Here is a 26,672-nt window from a genome sequence, read left to right on the forward strand (position 1 = left end):
TTAATTTCTTCACTTTTTTCCTTCCTTTTTTGAGTCTGGTTGACCTTGGATTAGCCATATAGATGAGGGTAGCATTTTTAATTTCTAAAACTCAAAGGAATCTTGCTTTTGTCCTCTAAAAATATGATCTTACTAAAGAAGCCAAGATTTAGTTAATTGTCAAGGCGTTTCTAATCAGAGTCTAATAGCAATGACTTACAAATGTGTAGTTTTCCTAGAGCGTCTCAGGAGAGGGCCATCATGAGGACTCAGATAGATTCTATTGCTGGACACTGGTCCTCCCCCATATCCTTAAAGCCCTGGACCAAGTTCTACACACATTCACACACGCATGCACGCACACCCGCTACCTCTTTCCTCCTGAGGGATTGGCTCGCACCAAGGAGCTATTCACAAACTTCCTCAGGATGATTTGTTGCCCTGCTTTATGTTGATTGGTATTCTTGATTAATTTGCAGTTCTGAAAGGTTAATCTTTCTGACATCAGAGATCTGTTTTCCTTAGAAGGTCAGCCAGTATAAGTACCTAATGTGAGGAGGGGTTGTGCCTCACTTCTGAGCCTTGTGACCCACAGTGAGTTCTTGTGCTGACGCAGAACCCTGATTGTTACAGATCTTGTTTATTAATGACGCTGACTTTAAACCTGACTTCTATGAAATGATTTTGCCTATCCCCATCTCAACCCGGGCAGTAAACCTGGCTCTGGCATGCTAGGCAAGGGTTGTGTCACTGAGCTGCACACCCCCAGTCCAGCTGTAACTTCTGTTATGTCCCAATCCCCCCACTCCTGAAAGCTGTCATTGAACTCCATCTTCACCACCTCTACTCATGGTACTGGCTTATAATCAAAGGCCATCTCTGAAGTTTTTAGATGGTTATAATTAGAAATTTAGCCTCTTTTCTTTCTAGATCTGTGTGTCCAAATCCTTTCCCCATATTTGAGGTCTGTTATTTGTTTCCCTCCATTTTTCTGCTCACTAAATTTTGAAATATGGCTCTGGACTCACAATCCATCCAGATGACTTACTCTTTAACTCTGGCCAGGTGCTTTTTCGCATTTTTCTCCAGTTCCTCCAGTGTTGAGTTTGCTTGCCGGCAGGAATATGAAGAAAAGCAGCACGCAGTGTGAACTCCACAGCATGCAAGGAGTTTTGAAGATGAAAGACAGGATGAGTCATGTTGCTGCTGTTCAGTTTTTCTGATTTTGTGGTAGTTAGCCATAGATTTCCAAGGAGAAAATGGAAGCAAAATCGCTGAGTCTAGATGGATTTATAATGTCTCTCATCATTTAGAGACTGAAAGAGATATTGATAGCAGCAATTACCCCCTGCTTCATAAACATAAGCTCCTTCCTTTCTTTCTATCTTTCTGACATTATTTTCTCCCTTTGCTCTTTTCTTTTCCCTCCTTTTCCCTTTGGTTTTCGTTTTTCATTCCCCCTTCTCAGCAATTCTTAGACCGTTGATGTCAGAATGCAAGCTGCGCTCATTTCTGGTGGGTATTCTCTATCTGCCTCAGTGCCTGGCTTAGCTGCTGGAGTGGATCCCTGGGACCTTCCTGGCCTTAAGAAGAAAACAGTGATTTGTTAAATGTCATTCTTTTCCTTATTTCTGTTCTTCCCCTGAGCCCCTTTCTACCTAGTTTGCCTAGTGGTTCCAATTCCTGTTCAGGCTCAAGTCTCTTGGATGAACATGGAGTTCTCTAGGTTAGACAGATAATATTATGGTATCTTTGAGCCTCTGTCCTAACTGCCATTTACTACTCTTGAGGGAAGAGAGGACATTTGAGCAAGGGGACGACGGTGTGTCAGCCACCCTCTCAGTTTGCCCTCCTGACCATTCGGGCTCTGGTTGTCCTGGCTGGTCTCAGGTGCCCGTGACCTTAAGTGTACCCTGCTAAGTATCACTTTGCACTGCCTCACACACAGAGAGTCTGCTGCTTGCTCCTGCTTCGGGGACCCATGGCCTCTTTCAGACTCTTATGTGAAGAGCCCACAGTGCGGCAGGGTCTCCCCTGTCTGGAACAGCCCCTTTCCTGGCTGCCTGGTGTCATCTTTGTATAGAGCCAGCGCTCCTTGTGGGTCACCTTTCACCGCTTCCCTGTTTATTTCCTTCTTTCATTCTGTTGCAAAGAATTTTTTTTGTTTGTTATAGTTTTTGTTTTTTCCATTGATAGAATTTTTGGTAGCCACCAAACATACTTTTTATAGGACTTTTTATAATTTAATTTTTAAACATTTTTTAAAAAGTTATTTTATATAATGTATCTTAAATTCTTTACATTTTAAAAATAGACAGAGGAAGGGAGAAAAATAGACTGGTAAAAAGCGTACACATGGATCAAGCAGTGATTCTTTTTGTTTCTAAAGCTTTTTAACCTCCGATTAAGACAAGTCTGAATTTTGTTGGTTTATTTACTTGAAACAGACATCCTGATGTTACTGGCAAGAAGGCCCGTATGGAGATGGGATTAACTCCATCTTCACCTCTACCCCCTCACTCAGATGGTAAATAAACCTGACTAGACATTTAAATTATTCATCTCATCCATTCCAGTTTTTAACTAGGAGAATTGTAGTTTTTCCGCTGTATTGTTTCTTTCTCATTATTTTGAGTAGATAGTTCACTTCCTTCAAAATTCACATAAAGAGTATGAGAGGCGGCTTCACCTTCTTCTCGGGGCTTGGGCCTTCCCTTGCCCAGATCATTCCTTAGAAGCAGCCACGTTGTCATGCCACAGCGGTCTTCCCGGACATTCTCTAGGCCTCCAAATAAGCATGGTTGTGGGAAGGAGAGCTATATCTTACACATGTGCTAGTACCATAAATATAGTTTAATGCAGGGACTGTAGACCAGGGATAGTCATTGCATGTGTATTTCCTTTCTGTGTGCATACTAACACTAGAACCTTAAACTGTTTGGTCTTCACAAATGGGGAAATCTTGCTGCTGTCCTATAAAGATTCCGTCCTAATTTTCTCTGTGGGCTAATTTTCTATTTGAAAATGCAGTTATCAGTTGAATTTAACACTGGTACTGTTGTCCACTGTATCCATGCTTTTGAGCCTGTTTTCTGTTTTCTCACTTACTGCCTACTTGATCAGTCACAGAAGAACACTGTTGATTGTATAGGTTTATTATTGTTGTTGTTAAAACAAGAGAAAAGGATCCAGGAAAGGCTGTGCTTCCCAGAGGTATCTGTCATCCGCTAACATTTGAGTGTCTATCAGTCCAGTGTTTTTATGCACGTGGCTATTTGCATAATTTTCACTTTGGCTAGTAATTACATGGTGCTTACTGCTTTGTAACCTTCAACATGATGATTTCCCTATGTCGTTAAGTAGTCTTCTACATGAGATACTTTTTATCATTTAATACCAAGTGAATGTTTAATCAACATCCTGTTGCTGGCCATTTGTAGTGGTTTAGTGGGAGGCTTTGAGCCTCATAGACTTGAGTTTGAATCCCTGAAGTGGTATTACCTAACCTGGGCTGTCATGAGCATTAAATAACATAATATATGCTAAGTACTTAGTGCGATGCTCGGCACATCTTGACTGCTCGATCGATATCAGCAAACTTCTGAGTCAGGGCTTAGGAAAATTAAGAACAGAAAGCAGTATATAATATGACAAATAAAATGAGCTTGTTCTAGTTTATGTCCTGATAAAGGCAAAATGAGTATGAGTGTGAGCATGTGCGTGTGCATGTGTGATGAGCAGTAGGGACAGAGAAAGATGTATTGAGTACTTAGGAGGGAGGTAACCTACAATCCAAGACTGAAATTGGTTGTTTGTCCTTCAGAAAGGCCTTTGCTGCCTAGCAGCTGGGCTCTCCTGAATCCCAGAGTAAGAGGAGTGGACCTGGGGAAGGCAGAGTGGGAAAGAACTTAAACATCGCACTCCCTGCCTTCCTTGGTCTGCAGCCATGTTTCACAGCCGGGAGAGTTCCCATGGGAACTGACATCTGAGAACTGTAGCCTAAGGGAAGCTGAAGAAAGGGCAAAACATGCCCCTCCTACTTGTTCTTATGCACCAAGTTTCTCTGAAAGTCTTCAGCTCAAAATTAAGGATTCCATATCCATTGAACTGAACCATCTAGTCATCAGTGAGGAAGACATACGATATGCCTTCCTGTTTGCTTTCTGCATGAACCCAACATTTCTAAAGAGTTCCGGCATACCCCCACTCCCTCTCACTCCTACTTTAACATATTTGCTTTTAAAAGCAACACTGTTAATTGTGCTGTCATTGATGAATTCAGGTACTAAGTTTGAAATAGTATCATGAAGTCAGTTACTTCTGGTCATACAGGCAACATATTTTGCTTAATGTCTCTTGGTGCTTTGAATTAGTAAGCTGTTATGGTTGATATTAATGGATGATGAAGAGTTTATTCTGGTATTAAATACAGAGAATGTTCCAAGTTAAACTGGAATAGAAATGCTGCTTTATTGAGAAATGTATGTAGTCTGTGTAAGGCAGAATGGTTAGGAAAACACAATGCTGTGTTATTACTGTGTTCCCCCTTTCCCATGGTTTTAAATCACTTTTAAAATTAAGTGTGTATTTGCCCAAATACTTAATTGAAATAAAATGTCCAATTCTAACGTACTTCCAACAGCAGGGTCTTTTTCTTTTCTTTTCTCTTTTCTTTCTTTCTTTTTTTTTTTTTTAATCTCAAAGATTAACTGCCAGTTTGTTTTCCTCTCCAGTTATTTACTGCCAGCCAGTCAGGGGATCGTGTTCAAGAAAGCATTGAAGTCACTTTGTTTTGTAAGCATTCAACTAGATTCCATGAAGTAGATGAAATCTCTCTCTCTCTCTTTATTTTTTGGAGAAAGAGCACAGGTTTAACATCGGCTCTGGGGGTGTCCTTGTGGCTAGCTAAATCTATAAGCTTTTTCTTTGAAGACCAAACCAATTTAGGTTCAAGGCTCACTTTAACGTTTTACCCAGAATTAAATTCTGATTTATACAGAATTTCACTGCTCTAAACATTTTATGTTTCCTTCTTATCTTTGGTAAAGGCAGTCTTCTAGGTGCTGAAATACAGTTTCTTTGCAACTTATACACATACAGGTTTCCTCAAGATAGTCATTCTTTTTCCCAGCCCTGTACACATGTAGGTGAAACTTTGTTAAAGTGTGTGCAGGACAGAGGCCAACTGAATGTCATTCTCAGTGAGTCCAGCATGGTTCTTTTGTGGCAGGGTCTTTCACCAGGACCTGTGACTCTGATTAGTCTACGTTGGTGGCTAGCCAGCAAGCAACGTCCCTTCCACACTTTGAAAGGCTTGTTCTGTTTTTATTTTATTTCTTATTTGTTTATTTATTTTGGTGTTTCTGGGCAAGGTTTCTTTGTGTGTAGCCCTGGCTGTCCTGGAACTCATGGCTGTAGACCAAGCTGGTCTCGAAATTATGGAGAGCCATCTGCCTCTGTCTCACAGGTGCTGGAATTAAAGGCACACACCACCACCTCCTCATCTATAACAACTTTCAAAAGATAACTGATAGGCAATAGGGCTGTCATTTTTGGCAGTTCTCACTATTTGATTTCTTTAGTTCTTGACTCTAGGAAGTTTTACAAATATCTTGATCTTTCATTGTAAATAACATTGACTTAGGTCTCAGGCAGTATATTTGCCAAATGTAGGTCAAATATTTCTGACATGTTCTATATAACTACATATGTTTTGACTGGGTAGTGGTGGCGCACGCCTTTAATCCCAGCACTCGGGAGGCAGAGGCAGGTGGATTTCTGAGATCGAGGCCAGCCTGGTCTACAAAGTGAGTTCCAGNGGCAGAGGCAGGTGGATTTCTGAGATCGAGGCCAGCCTGGTCTACAAAGTGAGTTCCAGGACAACCAGGGCTACACAAAGAAACCCTGTCTCAAAAAAAAAAAAAAAAAAAAAAGAAAGGAAGGAAGGAAGGAAGAAAGAAAAAAGGAAAAAAGAAAAGAAATTTTTGTAGGTACAAAATAAGAAAATAGATACTTAAAGGCAGTGAAATAAAATTGACCTGTTGAGTACAGCATTTTGGAGAGCTGGGATAGGACATGCCATCTCCTGTCAGTAGTCCATAGGCTGTGGTGGAAAGGGTAAGCAGGTGGGGAACAGCCGAGCAATTCAAAAACCAGAATTGTGGGATGTTTACTTAGACTTGTTTATATATGACTCAGTCCCTAGGACCGTCTCATTTACAGTACAGTACCTAGCTTCCCACACATTTAAACAAAAAGTTAAATATTTTAATGGCTTTGTCACCATATTCTGATTACATAATTTAACCAGTATATATTCATCTTAATTTGTTTTCATATGATTTTATTTTAAATTATAATAAACAGTATGTATATATATTATATATCAGAATCATATGTGTTCATTAAGTAGCTCAAAGTCCCAGACCTGTAGAGCTGGGAAGGTATAAGGAGGGCACAGGGCTAGCACACCTCTCCTTTTAATCTTGTGTGTTTTATCTCACATGAACAGTCATGCTTCTGGGGTTTCATGTGGTTTGCTTCTTATTCTGATCTTTAGTTTTATTCATTTTTATCTTACATTTTATGTTATGCTTAAATTCTTAACTTCATTCTTTATTTTAAAACAACATAGCAACATAATATTCCGTTTTATCTTAAATAATTGTCATGTTTGGTTTTCTGTAGACAAATGAGGTATAGATGTTGGATGCTTAGTTTGAGAGTGAACCAAGGAATTGGAGATTTTAACCCTTCTCCCCTCTTTCTGGGTTTTGTTGGTTTACTTTGTTGGGTATAGAGATCTAACCTGGTATTTCACTTCTGAGAGGCACGTGCTTCACCACTGACTGACTTCAGACCATTTGTGCTCATTGTAAACATAGTTTCTCCAGTCATTCAGACTTGGAAGAACTTTGGGACATCCTTCTTAGACTATAATTCTATCCAGACAAATCATAGACTTTAGTTATTGAAATGATATTAATATTCTTCTCTTTATTATAGGTTCTTACTTTCCAAATTCAGACTTGATTTATTCTGATATGTAGGGAATCTACTTACAACTTTTCTTTTGGAGAATTCTAGAATCTTTCTACATCTCTAGTCCCATCTGTAGGAGTGTGAACTTGCTTGAGGTAATAACCATGATCACTTTCCTTTCCATTTAAAATAGACTATGTTTATTTCTTAAAAATGCAGTTAGCACATTAAGAGAATAAACACTAATAGAATTTTTATATAATTGAATATTAAACATCTAATGCTTTTTACCATATAGGTATATTTTTTGTTTCTTTTCCATTATAGACTCTGTCATTTAAAAGTTTTATCTTTTGTATTGCTGACAACCCCCCTTTCTATCATTCCCATGTGAATTATGTAACTTTCCAAATCCCTAAAAGCCATGACTGTTTTTACTGCTGTTATTAATGTGGCTTCATACTATTTTCCAGTCCAATTATCCTTAAGTAGGTGAAGATTTCACCCAGTGCTCAAAAAGAAGTGTGATGATAAAACAAGAAGCATAAAGTCCCTACTGCAGATGCTAAGATATATTACATTGTAGAATTATTCTGTTTGGCTCTTTGCCTTTCCTGTTTGGAAGTTATTAGACAAATACCAGCTGATCCTTTTAGCTATCATTCATTACAGGTTACATTGGCCCTAGCAAGCCTACAAGTTCCTTTTGATCATAAGATATTTTTCTAGACCTTTTAGCTTCAAAGTTATCATTGAATGTTAAACTTTATAGTCACCAGAATTAAGCTGATGCCACTAAATCATTCTCATTTCATTTGATTTGGTGCAACATTTCAATTTATGACCTCCTATCTTCTGTAATCACTCATTATGCAGATTCTATTTATAACTATAATTTTTTGTTTAGTCTAACTATGCCTATGCATCTTGGTTTGTGTTTCATGGAGAAAATTAAGAGACAGTACGTAATAGTCTTCATTAATCTATTTTAGGAGATAACTAATCTACAATCCAGTCATTTAGAATTTTATTTACTTTATTCCATTTCATTCCTTAGTAAACATTGAATTAGCATATTCGTCATTTTCTTTTAGCATATTGGTCATTTTCTTTTTCTACCAGCAAGTTGTACTACTGTTTCCTAAACTTTCTAGCTGTACTAAAATGTGAACTTTAGTTGTCTGGGCTTTAGACATGTCTCTCCATGTTTACCTGAAGGTTTTAAGTAATGATTGCAGTAAACTTGTGTGTGGCTGAAGCCATACTTGCTGATTTCCTGGGTCTCGAGTACTTGTGTCTGCATGGAGTTCTTGTGTCCAGATGCTCTTCTCGTTACTTCCTGTACCTGCTAGGAGTTTCGGCTTTGTTCTTCTTTTCCATAGAGTTTCCCTCTATTCTGTGGCAATTCTGTAGTGATGGAATATTATTAAATACCGCCAGTAGGTACTTGAAAAGATGGATCAGTGGACAAGAGCACTTGCAGTTCTTGCAGCAGATCTAGGTTCAGTTCTGAGCACCCACATGGTGGTTTCCAACCTCTTGTAACTCCAATTCCACAGGGAAAACATTCACACACATGAAATAAAATAAACTTAAAAAATAATACTATCATTAGCTCTCTATTTGGTGTTTTGACACCAGTATATTAAGTTTATAGCTCAAAACTTTCTTGGTTGTAGGCTATTAATTGAACTCTTAGGCTAAAATACAGAGTTTTTAAAAGAGACTTTTTCTAATATCACAGGAATAGGGCTGGCAAGATGACTCAGGTGCTTGCTGCTAAGCCTGATGACCTGAGCTTAATCCCCATGGTCCACATGGTAGAAAAAGAACCTCCTTCCAGAGCCATCTTCTAACCTGCATATACACACCTGGAGTTCCCAAACATACACACTAACCTAACAGCTTTAGAAATCGTTTATTCTATGGATGCCTATATTTGTGTTCCATGTATGTGCTCAGTGTCCATGGATGCCAGAGAGAGCATCGAATCCCCTGGGGCAGGAATCACCTTGGTCCTCTGGTAGAACATCCAGTGCTCTTAACAAATAAGCCTTTTCCCCAGCTGTAGGAACTTTTAAAAGAATAAAAACAAAATCTTTCCATGATAACTTACTAAGCACAGTTGTGGATTGTTTCTGTTTATCCTTTGACTGAGAGAGGGGGGTGGGAGGGAGGGAAGGAGGGGAGAGAGAATTTTTAAAAATCATTAATATCTAAAACAATAAATAAATAAATAAATAAATAAATAAATAAATAATGAAAATTGTTGAGACAATTATGAAATCTTAAGTTTTCCCACTGTGAACTCCTAGCAGTAGTGCAGAAGAGGAATGGGGTTAGTTAGGAATGACCTCAGGCAATAGATTGTGGTGCAATCCCATGCTCTATATAAGCATATTGTTTCTAGAAGACCAAGACAGAGAATGAGAATCAACCTGAATCAGCTGGTTCAGTGCAAGTGTGTACAACATAATACAGAAACCCATGGCTATTGTCTCTGACAGACTTTCCATTTTTATACCCACATCAGCTTATATACTATCTACAGTGCGCATCTAGTTTATGGTAAACAAATAACTGTTGTGGAGGAGGCTTCCTTTCCTCTGAAGTGATTGATTTCTTATTATTTAGAGAATGACACTCAGCCCCTCCCACTACACACTCTTAACACTTATGGATTTGGTCAAGGTTATCTGAAGTTGGCAAATTAGGAGTTAAATTATTTACACGACTTAATTCTGATGTCTTAGTTCTTGTACATTATAGGTAGTACTATGTATGCAGTCTATTGTACTCTAGTGACTCCCATTACCCTTCTTACAGTGGTCAAAACAGTGTTGACATAGGCTCTTATTAGTAAAGTGGTTCTTAATATACTTTTTCTTACAGTGCAATTTACAGTTCACACCATCAGAAAGCATTGAAGTCCATTAACATATTACAGTACAGTTGAACCTCATGTACTTGTTTTGATTAAAAAAAAAAAAAAATGAGCCAGACCTACAAATTCATGGTTTCATTGTGAGATATTAGGGTTAGTGATTGCCAAGGGCTAGGAGAAGCTGCAATTGGAAAGGAGTGTCTTAATGGTTACGGGACTGCTTCCTGATTTGATAAATGTATATTGAAATTGGGTAATGGCCATGTTTATAAAGTATTATAAGTATACTTATTTAAGCTGATGAATTTTATGCTATCACTGTTAGGAATTTTATGTAAATTAAAAGGTAAATCTGCTTGTTAGGTGGAGTAATTGCTGAAGAAACATTTGGTGTTTCTTGGTACTTATGTTGGCTGGCATTTTATTCAGTGTGTTAAATAATGCATATAAAAAGTATATAATAGTAGTTAAGTGTGGGCAGGGTCTCCTCATTTAGAAGCAGCGATGTTCAAACTCATGGAATGTGTTTCTTTCATTGGTCTTATCAGTTGTAGACATAAGGGCTTAGGGTGGCATGCATAGCCAATTCCAGCAATCTCTCATTTGCCTCTATCTGTTACCTAAACTCTACTGAAAACCTCTGTTTAGGACATACCTACTAGTTTGTTGGCACAGAGTAGTAATGAACACTGTGTTTTCAGATTCTCTCTTGTATATTATAAAGTTAGGCTTCTAATTAAAGGAGCACCTTGCAGGCCATTGCTGGTATATAACCACATTTTCCCTATTGTGATCTCTTGCCACATTGTATTCTCCTCCTGAGCATTTTTCCATCGGTTGGCATTTTATGACTCTTGCTGCATCACCCTATGCTTGCTTCTGTAGACCATCACAAAAACAAAGGGCCTGCCTTGGCATGGTTCCCGTTCTCGTGTGTCTTATTGTAGTTTAAGGATGACGGAAGATGTCCAATGTATGGTGGGAGAAGAAGCTTCTCTTCCTTCTCCTAATGAGGAACAAGATTACTGGGCAGAGCCCTACAACCCTAGAAGTCTTCACACTAGAACTAAAGAGAGAGCAGCAGGCTACTCTGCAACAGACTGTTGTATCGCTGTGAACAGTCAGTTGGCAGAGCCGTGTTTTCTATCCCTCTACCCCTCTTCTCTAACTCAAGGGTAGCAGTGAAGTACAACAAACACCAACCAAAAGCATCAAACTGTCAGTGATGGGCAGGCCACTGCAGTTCCCTGATACATGACAAGTAGGGAAGACATATGGCAGGCAGGTGGTGGTGGCAGGATCATTATCAGCGCACAGTGAGATTGGCAGTTCACTTGCAGACAGTGATGCCCACCTGCCATGCCCGGAAGCTCTCATCACCTCCTTCTACCGTGCAGTGACCATGGCTTCAAGTGGAAATTGGGAAGCTAGAGATGTTCAATACTGAAGATCCCGGTTGTGAGTAGGTTGCTGTTGGTTTTACTTCTGAAGGTAGATGTTTTCATCATACGTGTATTTCAGGCTCCTGCTGTTAATTTATGAAAACATTACTCTTATTTTCTCTTTAAATTTTTTTTTTAACTTCCAACAGAAAGAAGTACAGTAATTGCAACTTTAGAAATAAGTTCTTCTGTGCCAAGTATGTTCTTCCAGATTCTATGCATCCTTTACTTTTGTTGCCCCACCTGGAATCTTACTCTGTATCATTGAGCAGTGACATTTTTATCTTAACATTTTTCCCATCTCACATTGTGTAGATCTCCCTTGCTTTCAGCAGCTTCATGGTTTCATTGAAGTGCTAGTAATACACTACTAAGAAGACAGCCTGCAGTTCTGCCAACATGAATTTTTGGGCTCAGCATGTAGCTAACACATTTATGTTAAGCCACATCAGTACAAAAGGGACATGGCTTTTTCACCAGCTTCTTTGGTCTGTTAGAATGAGTTTTCAGAAGTACAATTGCTCAGCCAAAGGACATCCTATGTTGAATGTTATCAGACTTGTTAACAGGACCTCAGTGGAAAATACTTTTTGGAGGAGCACATGAAAGCGTAAGTTTATTAGACAAAAGCCCAGGTAGAAGCTGTTAGATCTGGTGGCTGAGGTAGTAGAGAGAAGTGCGGAAATTACAATGGAATACAAGAAAATTCTTAAGGAAAGATCTACAGGGAGAGGCTATTCTTCAGAGGAAATGTCTCAGGGTATACAACATCAAAAAATTCACTACTTTAGTCAAAACTATGTACCCCTTCTCCAGCTGCCACATGGGAGTAACGATCCAGTTGGGGTAGATTCCTCAGAACCCCTATGTACTGTATGTTCAGAAAAAGATTGGCCCTTTTCAGAAAGTGAGAAAATAGGCAAAGACAGGGTTTTTTTTTTTGGGGGGGGGGGTTCGAGACAGGGTTTCTCTCTATAGCCCTGGCTGTCCTGGAACTCACTCTGTAGACCAGGCTGAGCTTAGAAATCCGCCTGCCTCTGCCTCCCAAATGCTGGGATTAAAGGCGTGCGCCACCACGCCCAGCTCAAAGACAGGTTTATATCCTCGGAATAGTAGACAAGTTTAATTTTTTATTATTATTATTTTCTTTATTTACATTTCAAATGCTATCCCGAAAGTTTCCCATACCCCTCCCCCCACCTCTGTTCCCCTACCCACCCACTCCCACTACTTGGCCCAGGCCTTGCCTTGTGCTAGGAGTAGACAAGTTTTAATATATAGTGCCTTTGATCTCTAAGTTATTACACATGATTTCTAATTATCAGTTGCCTTTGAGAACCACCTCTTTCCCTGGGAATATTGATGCAACAAGATATTCATGAGTTTGTCACACTGAAGCCTAGATTTGCCCGTTCGCCATTCATCTGTTGCTGGCCCATAGTCTACATGGATATTTGAGTCTAATGGGGTTAAAAGCGTCATCTTCAGAAATATTTTCAGTGTAGCTTTTCAGTGTTGGGTTCTTCTGGCTATCATCCATTTCCAGAACTTGCTCAGTTGGGAAACTGAAACCACACCCATTAAACATCCTTCCTTCCAGTCCTCCCTGCCACAATCCATTCTCCTTTCTGCCTTCCTGAACTTAAGTACTCTTGGCACCTCACTTAAGTGGTGACAGTCACTGTCCCTTTTTGTATATCTTCTCTGTGACCAGTTTGTTTTTGCTTCCCATGAAGCCTTCACACTAGCTCCATGGTGTAACATGTCAAGAGTTTCCTTCCTTTGAGCCTGAGTGATATTCCATGTGCCACATTTAGTTTAGCAATTCATCCATTGATGCTCATTTTTCTGTTCCACATTTTGGCTACTGTGACTAATTTTTTTGCAAATGTGGGCATTCAGATATTTGTTAAGACCCTATTTTCCAGTTTTTAAAATGTATACCCAGAAGTGAATTGATGGATTTGATAGTGAGACTAGATTTTTGAGGAACCTAAGCAGTAATTTCGTGTATCTGATAACTTAGAGATAAGAACTGGGGGGAAGGGGGAGAGAGGCCTAGAAGATTCATTTGTCTATATAAAGAAATTAGAGTTTATTTTATGTAGTTCAATGGTAGAATAGTACTTACCTAGCATTCTTATTGCCCTGAGTTTGGTCCCCAGAAAGGTCAATTATTTTGAAATGCTTACTTAGCTACAGAAATAAGAATAAGATACAGAGTGATCTATTAATACAAAGCAATCTATTATCAGACTGCATTTTGTTCCAAACAATTCCTAAAGAATGATTACATCTTTCACTGCAATTCTCTAAGGTCATGACACAGCTCTGTGAGGCCAATTCACCATTTTCCCATTGGCCTTCAGTTAACTTCCTTGAATACATTAACCCTAGGCATAATGGCTTCTTTGCACCAGCTTATGAGCATGCTGGAGTGTTTTGTACTGTGGTGATACATGGTACCTTTTCCACACTGGCTCAGCTCAGCATTCCTCCCTCCCACAGTAGTGGGATGCTAGTGACATTGTTGGCTGAGTGAATATTTTGATTATTCATTTATTTCCCAGGCTTTTCAAGTTGCCTTCATAGTGAATAGGACACATTACAAGTCTTCATCGGCTAGCTTTATTAGCAGATGTAACATAATGTTTTACTTCTGCACATTCCTTAGTCGTCATCATCGTTGTTATCCTTCTGCTCCTCCAGTAATTCTTATAAGCTATTAAGCACATCTGCTTTCCTCATATTCCTTCTAATCATCTTCTCTGTTTCAGTACTGATGTCTGGGTGACATTGTATGCATTTTCCACAAAGGCAAAGGCATAAGTATTGCAAGTTTTTGTGCTGCTTATATGGCTGGAACTCCTCCAGGGAGACTTCTAGACATTGTGATTTAATTTCTCCTGACTGCTGGTGACCTTGGGAATTTTAGACACATAACTTTGATTGGCACTGAATAGAAGAGAAAAAAGACCCACCCCAAGTTCTGTCTCTGGGGAAAGCAATGAGAAGCTATAGTTGTGATAAGCAATAAGCTGGAACATGTAAGGGGGACAGGGGACAGTTTGGGGCCTTTCACTCTTTAGAGACAAGCAGTTTGGTATTAAAAATTATGGGTTGGAGTTTTGACAGTGATATAATAGTGAGATAATGAAATGGTAGGACAAACACCAATTACACTCCTTAATTATATTTGTAGGATTATAAACACTTAAAGAAACAGAAATTTGGGGCTGGAGAGATGGCTCAACATTTAAGAACACTGGCTGCTCTTCCAGAGGACCTGTGTTCATTCCCTAGCACCCACATGGTAGCTTACAACTGTCTGTAACCCATGATCTCAGGGAATCTGACACCCTCATACAAACATGCATTAGTGCAGGCAAAACACCAGGGCACATAAAATAAAAATAAGTCCTTTAAAAGGGAAGAGTTAAGTTTAGTGAATTTGCTGGCATCTGTAAGGATATTTTGAATGAATGGTGATTTATTTTTCTAAAATCATCAAATTTAATTAAAATAATTTTAATTTTCATCGCCATGTTTCCCAATTGTCTTTATGCATCTTTGTTTGCTTCCGTGGTTAGTGGTACAGTGTATCTTTACGTCATTTTAATTTCAATTTGTTGTCAGCTAGCTATCACTGCTTCAGAAATCTGCGGATTTCAAATGACCCCTTACATAAAAAGTATCACTCTGTATGTTTGAATCATGAGTTTGCGTATGCTTCTAATTAAATATTTATCAAGCTGAACATTCATCAGCCAGCAGTGATGTCCACTTAGATGAATCCTTAGTGTCAGGTAGGGACCCTTGGCATTTCCTGTGTCCCTGTGTATGCTGTATGTTACCTTTCCCCTCAAAGCAGAGAAAGGCATCTATCTGCCCATGTAAGTTGGGATATATATGTGCTTGGGGTGGATAAGGGATGTTGAAGACTCACATGTTAGAAAAGCATCAAGTAAGAAAGGTATTTGCCTCTGGGACTTTAAAGGTTTGTAAGCACTATAGGTTACCATTCCATTGATGAAAATGAAATGGGCTTAAAAACAGATCTGTGTGCAGGAGGTGGGAGTGTGATTGTGGATGGAGCACAGCATAGGCACAGGAGAATAAACAGGCAACCTCAGCACCTAATTACCGTGATGTGCAAGGGGGTGTTCCAGAGTACAGTAGGCTGCACTTCACTGGGAGCCCATGAGACTGGGTATGTCTTTCAATCTCTTGGAGTGTAGATAAAGCAATAGAATGTATAAGTTTTTGTGAATGCTTGTTATAAAGGCTATTTCCATTTAAGAGACATAAATATACAAAAATGACTGAATGAAATAAAATAAGTTTCACCTCTAATAATTAAAACTTTTAAAAAGACAAATAGGTCATATCTAAAGATATTTAAAATATCATTTTTAAAAATAATATCTGCAATCAACAGATATCTTAAACAGCATTTTTTTTAACATGATTTAACAAGACTTGTTACCACTTATCTTAGAATAAATTTTGGATCTTAAGGTAAAGAAGACTAGAATTGTGTTGGCAAATCAAGGTAAAGAAAACTAGAATTGTGTTGGCCAATAGTGAGTTAATTGTAAAAGTCCAGCTGTGGAATTAGAAAACATCATTGAACATTACTTTCATGAGACTACCAAACCGGAGTGGGGCTTAGGGCAAAGCACTTGCTTAACAGGCTGAAGCCCTGGGTTTGAGTCCCAGTTCCACCAAAATCGCAACCAGAAACAGGGAAACAAACAAACAAACAAACAACAACAAAATGGTTTAACAGGGCATATTTTATATTTAGAAGGCTAGAAGACAGGCCTCCTGATTCTTACACAAATGTACTCAAGCACCAGAAAAGAGTTTTGAATTACAGAAGTATGTGGTGTTTCTGTAGTCTAGTCAGATTTTTTTAAATGGAAACAAGGAATAAACATTTTGAGTTTTTTATACTATAACTTTTCATACTTATTTACAGAGTTTTCACATGGACTCATAAAATCAGAAGATATTAATAGTTCACAGGGGAAAATAAAGGGAGGAAATTAGATCCAAGAAGTAGGATCACATAACAGTGGAAGAAGATCTTGACTGGGCCCTGGAGAGAGAGGGCTCAGAGGTTAAGAGCTCTTGCAAACTTGTCATGTCTCACATGACAGCTCACATCTGCTTGTAACTCCAGTTTCAGGGTGTCCGATGCCCTCCTCTGGCCTCAGTAAAACTCCTGCATGTACCTGGTACACATAAAATCACAACAAGCCCAGATCAAATAAGTCTTTGTGTACTACAAAAGGCTAGGAATATAGTACCAAGGGACTCAGGCTATTACCATATGTGGCTTCAAGGACTTGGATGGGGTTGTCTAATTGGAGATGTGCTATATATACAAAACACACCAAATATTAAAGTCTCTATACAAAAAAAAAAAAAAAAAAACCTTTTAGCTGTATATTAGTATGGTGGTAGTTTGTAAAGTTTGAGTGAACTAAGTAAGATTACTACTGTTCCTACTAGGACTATGTGCGCATGCCCATGTGGCTCTCTGGTTTTACTTGTTTCTTTCATGTATTGACAGGAAGCAGGTAAGTTTGTCTTGTGAAGTCATGGGGCTCCATAGGTGACCATATGTGAAAGGCTCATTTTGTTAGGTGGTCAGCAGAGGTGATGCCTGGAAACTGTACCAGGAGGCCTCATCAATAACTATAACTGTATTCAGAATGATCACATAAGGTTTTTTGTTTTTTTGGTTTTTTTTTTAGCAAGAAAGGATTAAGGGTGCATAATTAATTTAAATAGTGGTGAGTATTATGTATGGAAGGCCCTACTAAATCCAAAGCCAATGTACTCATGCTCTTTGACATTTATTGTCTTCCTCATTTAAAAAGTCAAGAAGCACACTGCACAGATTTTTTTTTCCCAGTTAACCTACTAATTGAGATGGTTCACAGATTCTGCTTCAATTATCTTCAGTAAATAAAATATCCAATAACTAGTACCTGTGAAATTAATCCTTAAAACGTTTAAATAAATACTAAATAGTGTGTCATTCTTGAAAATAAGCCCCACTTATCTCAAAGTTGGGATGAATATGTATGAGGTACACATTCTTGTTTGCTGGGACTCCTTAAGGAGAAAAGTGTGTTTAATTGAGTCTGACTGTCTAATGATTTCAGAAGTCTAATGACTTAAGTCAACATGTGTCTTATTTATACATATAAGTATGTATAGGTGTGTTTGTTTATTTCCTGCATAGTTATTTAAAACTTACTCTGTGCCAGGCTCTGTTCTGAGAAAATCAGTACCTGTTTATTTAAAAATAAGCTGCTCGGAACTTACTCTGAGTCCCGCCCTGTTCTATTCCCTCATGCATACTAACGCTTTTCTTTCAAGCAGAGGAAGGCAGACACAGAGACACTGAGCAGCTGACTCTTCCAAGTTCACACAGCTGCCCTGGGAGGTTGGGAGCCCCGGGTGCACCCTGGCTGTGCCCCGACCTGGCTTTGCAAGCTCTCCAGTTTACTCACCTTTGTGTCTAGTCAGAGGGGTTGTGGGCTTAGGCCCGGATGATGCTAGCCTCTGTGTGTCTGTAACTTGTGACGTGAGAACAGGCCCATCGCAGAGCTTATTTGTAAAGGCAGGGCATTGCAGCTTCCTATGAATTTATGATTCACTGTGGGGACTAATAGGTGGGATTATGTGGTGATTATACAAAATAGCTTCACATAACAGCTCTATTTACATTAAAAGTAACCCTACAGTGTGACCTGGAAATGTTATGGATATGCAGTTGTACTTCTCCTTACCCCATCTTTAATGCTTAGGTATGTTACATTTTCTCATTTAATTAGCATCTATCTAGTTCTTTGGCAATTTGATGTTTTCAAGTCACTACTTATGTGATGAATGTCCATAGATGCTCAGAGTCTAAATGTGGTCCAAAGTGATTTTATTATACTAACTGCTTTCAGGCTTTGCAAGAGACAGAAACGTAGACTGAGTTCCTCTGAAAGTTTCCTGAAATTGCTCTCAAAGAAGTTTCTGTAATGTAGTGTCTAATGATTGGTTAGATTGCTTTCTTTTCTTTCATTGCTTCAAGAAACAAATTTTATGAGAAATACTATAATGTATAATTTTCTTTGTTTATCTCTCATGGTAGTTACTTTTTTTGTTAAACTTTGGAGTTTCATCACAATTTTAAAATACTTTTCCTCCCTCAGGCTTCTATCACCCACCTTTGAAATCATTCCTCTTATTATATAAATCAGTAGATTCTCCAAGTTTTCAGTTGTCCTTAAAAGGCCTAACCTTCTCATTTCAAAGATGGCCTCCGGAATGTTATGCCTGAACATATTCCTGTTTACATACATTCATTCATGCAACAAATATTTACTGTATGTTCAGCTGCAAGTTCTATGCCAGTTCAAAAGACATGTTCATCCGTCTCCTGGTGCTTTCTCTCTTCCTGTTTGAGTTCATTGGTCCAAGAGAGGTATACATTACAAAGATTTAAGAACTTAGGATATAACACACCAGTTTTGGCTAGGTTGACTTAGTACAGTTTTAGAGCTAAATGGTACTGTAAAGTCCTAATCTAGTGTTCTTATTAGTTTCCATATGAAGATGTTTCACACATGTAAACACAATATCTATGGAGCATCTGCAATTGCTTTTCTTTCCACCTTGTCTTTAGAGAATAAGTTATTCACATTTTATCATTTCATTAGCAGCAACACCTTAAACAGAAGGGCCTACCTTTGTATTAGTCAGTTCCTTCTCTTTTACTTGGACCATTTCATATGAACTTACCACAGATCCAAAATTTAGGTCACCATTTATTCAGACAGACATTTCTAACATTTTCTGTCTTTTTAATTGAACCTGTTTAAACTTCAGCTTTTCAGAGTGATTGGCAGGTCAGTTATGAATATCTGTAGATGAAAAACTCCAAGGCAGGGGAACAGATCTGAGAATCCACAGGAGAGGGGCATAAATGCTAATTACACATTGACTTTAATTCCTGGCTTGCCATAGTAGCCTGCAGGTGTGTATCTTGGCTGTGGGCTATTCTCAGAGCCTAATTTGTATCTGAGATTTTCTTTAATAATGTTGCTGCCATGAAGAGCTCTTTAATCTCTGACTCATTTGCAATTCTCTTTCTCTTGATATAGGAAATAATTAATTGAAAGATGAATGTACTTGTTGTTTCTTCTGGTTATTGCAGATTAAAGTGTGTGGGTGGGAGGTGTGTTCCCATGGGCTCCCTTGGAAGGCAGTTCCCTGGGTGCAGCTCCTCTGGCTGGCCTCCTGACCTGGAAGCACGAGCGCTCACTCACTCACTCTGGTTTCTTGTCATCATTACCCCACTGCAACCACAACCCCTGTGGAACTAGAGAGAGTGTTCCACAGACTATTTCTTGGCTTGTAGCTGCTTTCCCACCCTCACCCCACTCCCTGTCTGAGGAACAAGCTTCGAATTGGCAGGTACAAGGTAACTGAGATTCACTTAGTTTATTTTTAATCAGTGGTGATTTTTTTTTTCCCCTACTGCTTCAATTTGTTGGATGGGGCTTGAACTTGTTGGATGGGTTACTCAAAATTACTTTGTCATTTCCATGTATTTAAAAAAATCTTTTTATTCTTTGAAATAGTCATACAGTGTATTCAGATCATATTATCATCTTCCAGTTCCTCCTAGAGCCCGTGCTTCATCTTCTCTTTTCCTCTTAAATTTCATAAGCCCATGAACTCATTTTTGCAGCACACATGTTACTGGATATGGAGCATCTACTGGATTAGGAGTAACTTACCAGAAACCACACCACTTAAAAAAATGAACTGCCCCTTCCCTAGAAACTATCAGTTGAGGTGAGGTCTAATGGACCCCTTTCTGATCCATGCTAGAATTTAGACTACGTTGAGTTTGTGCATGTCTTGAGTAGGCCATCAGGGCTGCTAAGAGTTGATGAGTGCTACCACACTTGCACATCGAGAAGACAGTTTACTTAACTCCTCCATGGTCCTGGCCCTTAAAATCTGCCTGCTCTCTCTTCTGTGATGGTCCCTGATACTTGGGCAAAGGCTATGATAAAGATTTCTCATTTGTGGCTGAGTACCTCACAATAATTTGTTGATGTAATTTATGTAATTTGGCCAGATCTGAGTTGCTTCATTAAGTGCTCTCCATTCACAAAGAAACTTCTCTGATGAGATTTGAGAGCTTCACAGTCTATGACGCTGAGACAACTTTTCTTCCATGATATGGCCAACTTTGGTATTTAGCTGACATGTTGACCACATATATGGTTTTTACCATGGCTTTATATACTCTTATTATTTTCTTAGCCTCTCATTTTAACAGATTGCTGGAGACCTTTTCTGGAGAGTTCCAAGTAACTAAGTACTAGAGTACTTCTCCCTAGTAACTCAGTCCCCCTGTCCTCTCTATGTGCAGCCCTCCCATGCCTTGTCCTTACACTGTCCTATATCAAGTGAGTTCAGCTACATGCCTGGAAACTTAAAACCCCTGAAGTATTTGTTGGCTAACCCTCCTGTCTGCCCATAGACCTTGTATTTACATAAGTTGAATGCAGACACCTGAACCTGATTTTAGGGGCTATCCTTATTACTAAAGATTTACCTAGTCTCAGCCCTTCTGGGCCTGCTCTCTGGTATGACTCCTGATTTTTTAGTTTGGCAGGTTCCCAAATTTAAAAGTATGATCAGATTTGTAATTTGACAGTTGAAATTTTAAGACTTCTGTCTCTTTATGTATTTTTTGAAAAGTGTGTGTGTGTGTGTGTGTGTGTGTGTGTGTGTGTGTGTGTGTATAGAGATTAGGTAGAGGTCATCTTCATATGTCTTCCTTGGTTCTTTCTTTGAACCTAGAGCTCACCAGTTTGGGTAGACTGACTGGCCAGCAAGCCCCAGGGACCATCCTGTCTCTCCCGCCTCTTTTTCTTTTAAATGGGGCCAGAGGTAGAACTCATATCTTTATATGTTTGTGGGAAGCACTTCACCTCTGAGACATCTCCTGAGCCTTTGTTTTGTTTTTAAAACATTTGTGAAGGACAAAGTGAAAGTACTGGAATGGTGCTGACCAGAAATGTGGCCAAACTTCCTGCCTGTACAGTATGCTGTCCTTAGGCTGGTGCTAAGAACTGACAATATGCTTAGAAAAGGCATTCTAGACTCAGGAATGGCTTGATGTGCTTGAGACAGGCTTCGTCTTTAGTGTAATAGATAAAGCTTGGCCCAAACCAAGCCTACAGATACGATCTGTAATCTTGCCTAATAGCCCCTGTAATTGGTTGCGACACATAAATATGCATATATTAAACCATTTCATAAAGAAATAGTATTGTTCAGTATACCCACATTTATTTACTGTACAGTATTCTCATTTTATGCCTGCAGTTTCCTATTTGTATGCATGTCCTTTGTTCATTGAAAACTTGAAGATTCTTTTGCTCTCTTCTGTCCTGGCATGCCCTGAATTCCACCACAAACGTTCCTGACTCCATCTGTGTTGCTATTAGACCTAGTTAGCTGTGTCACTTTGATTTATACACTGTGAAATCAGATCCAAGCATCCTTGTGATTGCCATCTTGTTCTTCTTGATAGTTCTTCACTTGGTCCAGAAGAAGTTAGGGCAGACTAAAATCACATGCAGTCTCTCTGAGGAGGCAGGTCATATATTTGGACACAGGTATTTTAATGCAGAAATGGTCTAAGAAGTATTTTGCCATATCGTCTGGTGGTCTCTAAAGATTTTTATCACCTTTGTCAATCAAGTGGAATTTTGTTAAAGCTTTTCTTGTTCAACCAATTGACTCCTTTGAGCTATCAGTGTTTTTCTTCACTTCTGTTTTGAGGGGGTGGGCAGTTGTTGAGACAGAATTTCTCCTTATAGCTTTGGCTGGCCTCGAACTAGAGAGATCCACCTGCCTCTGCCTCCTGGGCACTGGGATGAAAGGTGTGGATCCCCACTGCCCAGCTTAATTTCCATTTGAATATAAACTATGCTTTGACAGTGGTTTCAGGTTTATACCAAACTTGAACAGAATATTTAGACATTCTATGCATTCTGTGCCCCCAAGCTCTGCCTATGTGCAAACGAGAGGGATGTTTCCTAAAGTTGACAAACCATGTTAGACAGTTGGGATCCTGCAGTAGGAGGCCTTTGCAGATGGCATTTGTGGGTTTTCTGTGTCTTGTCTATGGCATGGCACATCATTTCTGTGCCAAATAATGTCCATCAGGATTTGCCAGTTTCTATTAATCTCCAGATGATTATCATGGTTGCCTAATTATTGTCAGCTATGAACAAAGTTGCTGTTAACTTCCATGTATAGATTTCTTTGTGGCCAAGTTTTCAACTCTCAAGTAAATTTCAAGGACTCATATTTCTGCTTAAAATTTATACTTAGTTGTTTAAGGAACTACTGAATTTTGTTCCAACATTTGATACCGGTGTGTTTTACATTTCCAGTAGGCGTGAATAAGAATTCTTCTGTTCTATACTCTTTTAAAGCCATTGTGTGATTCCTGATCTAGAGTTTGCTGTACTATTAAGCATATAGTCTTACATGTGGGGGAACAATTTTGCAGTGCTCCAAATTGAATATAAAAATCTTTTACATGGTAGCCTAGTATTTTATTAGTAAGCCCAGTCCTCATCTCATATTTCATTGCTTAAAATTGCAATTACCTAGTGACATTTTGAGTGGACCCTCCATGCCAATGTTTTCTCATCATCTATATGTTGTCTTTGAGTCCTGTGGCATTTCTTAATCAAATTATCCTTTTGAGCTTCAAGAGCCTTTTCTGTATTCTCGGTGCTGTCCCTTATCCAGTGTCTTTTGGAGATTTTTCTGCTATGTGTTACTTTCCTTTTTGTTGTTGTTTTTAATCCTAGATCCTTAAAGCCCACCGGAGTTGAATGGGTGTGTCATGGCTGCTAGTGAGCTGTGATAGACTTCCCAAACCTAACTCCCTTAATTCTTTCTTTGCAGGTCAATGTGACTGTGGACTACATTAGACCAGCCAGCCCAGCTACAGAAACAGTGCCTGCCTTTTCAGAGCGTACCTGTGCCACTGTCACCATTGGAGGAATGTGAGTGTTCCACCTGGCAGAGACTTGGCTTTGGTTTTAAGTAGCTGAAGACTCTGCTCAGTCAGCCCCCCTCCCCCATGCTTGCTTTCTCTTGCCCTTAACCCAATGGACTATAATTATGTGCCTGTGTAGCACTGTATTTGTAAGGCACTTTATAATCACTCATTAGTTAATCATATAGTTCCATTATTGTTATTATTTAAGATTTATTGAGCTCTGTGTGCTTGGCCCTATGAAGTACATTATTACTATTAATAATGCTATTTATTAAGTATCAAGCTGTTCCTAGGTGCTATCCAAAACTAGTTAGAGCTTCTTGTTGTTGTTTTAGAAAGGTGAGTTTTAGATACTTCCTCCCATTAATAAATTAGGGAAGAAGAAAAAAGAGAGATCAGCCGGTCCTTTCTTTGTATAGAGATAGCATAGTGGCTGTCCCCCAGCTATATTCTAAGGTCTCTGGGGAGCCTGGCTAATGAGCAGAGTCTTTCAAGGGAGGCATCTCACAGAGGAAGGAGGAAGCCATGCTTTCACAATAAATATTAAAACAATCAGTCAGTCCCCAGTAGCAACTCTTACTTTGCATAAAATATATCAGCATGGTCATTATTTCCGTCTCTCCTTAGCATTCTTAAGTGTTGTTTGTTACCAAACTGGTATTTTTCTCTTCCATTGAGGGGAGGCAAAGAATGGTACTTTCAGCAAAGCAGCAATGAAGCAATGTCTTATTACTGAGTGTGCAGTGAAGCTGGGTAGGAGAACTGCTTACACGTTCCGGTGGTTCACCATGTAGCTTCTAGAGCTCTCCTGTCAGGCAGGAGCCTCTTTCCCCTCATCGCTGCCTTTGCATTTGGAAAGGACTATTTTTAGGCAGTTCCCAACTCCTGTGTTTATTAATGTTGCTAATGTTCGCACAGCGATTGTAGGTTTCATTTCTGTGGGACAATCTCAGTGTAGGCAGTTGATGTCACTACCTTCACACCAGCACAGCTTTTATAAGGAGCCAGCTTCTCACAGGCCAGATAGTATCTAAAACTGTGTGATATTTTAGTCATCATTCTGTCCAAATATCCTACAATAGTTATTGCCAGTTTATCACCAATTTTTTAAAGTGAGTGAGTGGCTCTGCACTGGGACATGCTGGTGGTTAGCATTGCCCTGTACTAAATTGTGACTGGAAGAAGCAAGACTTGGCCTCTATGATTGCTGCTCCTGCTTTCTAATTACTGGGGGAACAGTTTTACGTCTATTCATACAAACGTAGTCTTTATGTTTGGCAGATGGTCTCTACCATCATTTAACACTTTATCATCGTGGATTATCTCACTTACATACCACCAAAGTAGATTTAAAAATAACTTTACATTGCCTAAAATCAGATATTCAGGGACTGGCTTTTTGGGATTCTTAAATTTTTAGGCTAATCCCCGTCAGCCAACTTTAAAGTGTTTCCACAGTATGGACAGTTGCGGCGATGCCTGTGACTCAGACCCCCCAGGTTCTTCTTTAGTCCAGCAGAATTGGACTGGATAGGTGGAATGAGAGAGGGACACTTCCCCAGTATTTCTGTAATGGCTGTGCTGTTTTACATCCCGCCCCCAGTGCTGGAGAGCACTCGTCCCCAGTGCTTGGAGCCTTTGTGGAGTGTTAGTGTGCTTATCACGATCCTTCTGATTGGGTGCAAACAGTACCTCATTGTCCCTTTGGCTTACATTTTTTTGTTTGTCTGATTACTAGTAATGGTGAGTATGTTTTAATATGGTCACATGTATGCCTTCTTTTGAGAAATATTTATTCCAGTTATTTGCCTGTTTTGGTTCAATCACCTGCTTTTTGACCATTTAGTTCTTTGAGTCTCTTATATATCTTGTACTTGGCATATCCAGAAAGCAGAGACTTGATACAGTCTTGACATTAGAAATTACCAATATCTTTGAAGCTATCATGCCCTAGCATTACCTGTTACCACCCTGGCATTGGGGAATTTTGTCTACTCTAGTCAAAGCTCCAATAGCCGTCGGATGATAATACAAGAAATTTGTTGAATTATTTGTTAACTGTAATTCAGTGAAGGTCTTTATGAAGCAGGTGTAGGAGTGTTTGAATGTTTCATTCCTGGATGCTGTATTTTGGTTGGTTGATTGGTGGTGGTGGTGGTCGGGAGGACACATGTAGAGATCAGAGGACAACTTCAGGAGTCTGTTCTCCTTCATCTTGGATTCTGGATATCAAATCCAGGTCTTCAGGCTTGCCAAGGAAAGGCTTTTAGGCTAAGCCGTCTTTCTACACACTTTGAGTTTGTTTCTATGTACCCAGAAATAGGATCTGAAAGTTTCCCTTCTTTTCTTGTTCTAGAAGCTTAGTGAGAGAGGTGGGTTTTCCCTCGCAGGTGGACCTCCAGGCTTGCTTTCTGCATCCCACGGGAAGGGCTTGGTTTGTTCTTCATCTTAGTTTGTATTAACTTTTCTCCTTTCTCCCCTGAATTTTCTTTAGTTTAAAATAAACCTAAAATAATATTGTAGAAAACTGAGTCATTAATAAAATTCAAGCATTTTGCTTATATTCAGAAATGATCTGTGTTAAGAAGCCTTTATCTGTTTTAATGCTCAGTCACTTAAAACCACTGTGTAGAGAGGAGGATTTTGCCGAAGCAAAGATTTTTCCTGTTATGTGGGTGGTAGGGCCTGCATCTGCCACAGTGTTGGTGTGGAGGTCAGAGGACACCTTGAAGGACTTCCCTCTTTTTGCCATGTAGGTTCCAGTGATGAAACTTAGGGTGTCAGACTTTAGCAGCCCCTGGGCCCACTGAGCCATCTCCCTGGCTCATATTTTCAGATCTCTAATACGTGAGAGACACAGGTCCCTTGGTGCCCCAGTGAACAGCATATCTGAAATGAGGGTTCAAAAATACTAATAGCTGAACTTTATAACTCTGAACTCTTTTTTGTGTTTTTCTCTTATAGTCGTGTGCCTCACTTATTTTCAGCCATTCGAAAGCTGCTCCTCTCTATTCAGCTTTTAAGGCCTGTGAGATTTTCATAAACATTCTCTGTATGCTTATATTTCACTGCTTAACAGGACATATAAAGAGACACATAATTAAAGCACAAGCAGTAAAATCTTAGGGACAAAGCAAATGACTGAACAAACTCAGCGAGGTGTTCAGGTTTGTGCGAGTGGCCCTCTATTCTCCTCTCAAGCACCTTCCCCGCCTTTGCTATAGTCACAGGTTGTGTAGGTATGTTAAGGGAAGGGTTAAAGGTGTTGTGTGGT

At 39.3% G+C, this 26,672-nt stretch overlaps 1 protein-coding gene across 1 annotated transcript in view; it reads left to right on the forward strand.

Annotated features, from left to right (window-relative positions):
• The window catches only part of Snd1 (staphylococcal nuclease and tudor domain containing 1), a 405,547-nt gene that overhangs the window by 152,925 nt on the left and 225,950 nt on the right, over positions 1–26,672 (forward strand). The window contains exon 12 of the mRNA XM_021191040.2: positions 23,302–23,402. Coding sequence (XP_021046699.1) covers positions 23,302–23,402 — 101 coding nt within the window. The remainder of the gene's footprint in view (positions 1–23,301; positions 23,403–26,672) is intronic.

This window comes from Mus pahari, chromosome 2, assembly GCF_900095145.1.
Source record: "Mus pahari chromosome 2, PAHARI_EIJ_v1.1, whole genome shotgun sequence".
Taxonomy (NCBI): domain Eukaryota; kingdom Metazoa; phylum Chordata; class Mammalia; order Rodentia; family Muridae; genus Mus; species Mus pahari.